Source organism: Chrysochloris asiatica, unplaced genomic scaffold (genome assembly GCF_000296735.1).
Source record: "Chrysochloris asiatica unplaced genomic scaffold, ChrAsi1.0 scaffold00061, whole genome shotgun sequence".
In the NCBI taxonomy this organism is placed as follows: Eukaryota; Metazoa; Chordata; class Mammalia; order Afrosoricida; family Chrysochloridae; genus Chrysochloris; species Chrysochloris asiatica.
In genome coordinates, this window is record NW_006408579.1 from 12,803,060 (window position 1) to 12,804,337 (window position 1,278).

A 1,278-nucleotide genomic window follows, 5' to 3' on the forward strand; every position below is an offset into this window, starting at 1 on the left:
TCTGTTTTGTGAACCTTTGTCTATTTACTCTTGGATCATATGAGCGACACTAATATCCCTAGACATTTGATTTACATGGCATTAATCTTTTTTTGTTTTTTAATTAATGGCTGACATATAGGACGTAGATAATTTCAAGGACATTCCCACCAAAGTGTGTGTTCCATATCATAATAATTATCAGCTGTGAAAATTGATTTTTACTAATCTGCCTTCTTTAGAATGTCCACAAATTAGACTACTCTAAGGATTAAGAATCAAGGGAGGGTTTGGAAATTGCAAAAGACAGGGAGATAAAAGAAGTATCAGATGGGATACTGTCACACCATTTGACATTATTTCGAATAGAAATCAGAGATGATTCTTACCATCATTGGAACCAAAGCTTCTGTCGATAGATTTTCTCTGAAACCTGCAGAGAAGACAGAGAACACCTTAGCAGTTTATATTTGTTCCCTGTAGACTTTGCTTTCCAGAATCTCTTAAATATAGGCCTTTGGATGTGGATTAATTGGACCCCTAATGTACTGCTATTTCATTTGTAAAATGGTCTATCACTTTGTTCTGGAGATTAGGAGATGTGGATATTTTTTTTGGTTCCATTATTCTGTCTGGCACACCATTTTAACAATATAAAGTCTTCTAATCTATGCATGTGGGATATTTTTCCATTTATACACACATTCTTTAATTCCTTTCAATGATGTTTTGTAGTTTTTAATGCACAAGTCTTTCACTTTTGTTAAATTTATTCCTAGGTATTTTACACTTTTTGATGCTATTGTAAATGAAATTGTTTTCTTAATTTAATTTTCAGATTGCTCATTGCTGGTGCTCGCATAGCAATACAATTGCTTTTTTGCATATTGGTCTAATATCCATCCTGCAACCTTGTTGATTTGAGGTTCCTTTTTAGAGTGATGAAAATGTTCTGAAATTAGATAGTGATGATAGTTGCACAGCTCTATGAATATGCTAAAAACCAAAGAATTGTACACTTTAAAGGGGTGCATTTTATGTGAATTAATCTCAATAAAGCTGTTATTTTAAAAATAGGTACGCCATTTGTGAATGTTTATTAAAATTTTGGATTACAAAATTTTAATTACAACTCAATATATGGATTACAACTCAATGTCAAGAAAACAAAAATCCTCACCACTGGACCAATAAACAACATTCTTATCAAAGGAGAAAAGATTGAAGTTGTCAAGGACTTCATTCTTCTTGGATCAACTATCAACACTCACGGAAGCAGCAGTCAAGAGATCAGACGAC

At 32.7% G+C, this 1,278-nt stretch overlaps 1 protein-coding gene across 1 annotated transcript in view; it reads right to left on the minus strand.

Moving 5' to 3' along the window:
- Positions 1-1,278, minus strand: part of SIDT1 (SID1 transmembrane family, member 1) — a 229,363-nt gene that overhangs the window by 79,851 nt on the left and 148,234 nt on the right. Inside the window, exon 10 of the mRNA XM_006864177.1 lies at positions 369-412. Within this exon, the coding sequence (XP_006864239.1) occupies positions 369-412 (44 nt within the window). The remainder of the gene's footprint in view (positions 1-368; positions 413-1,278) is intronic.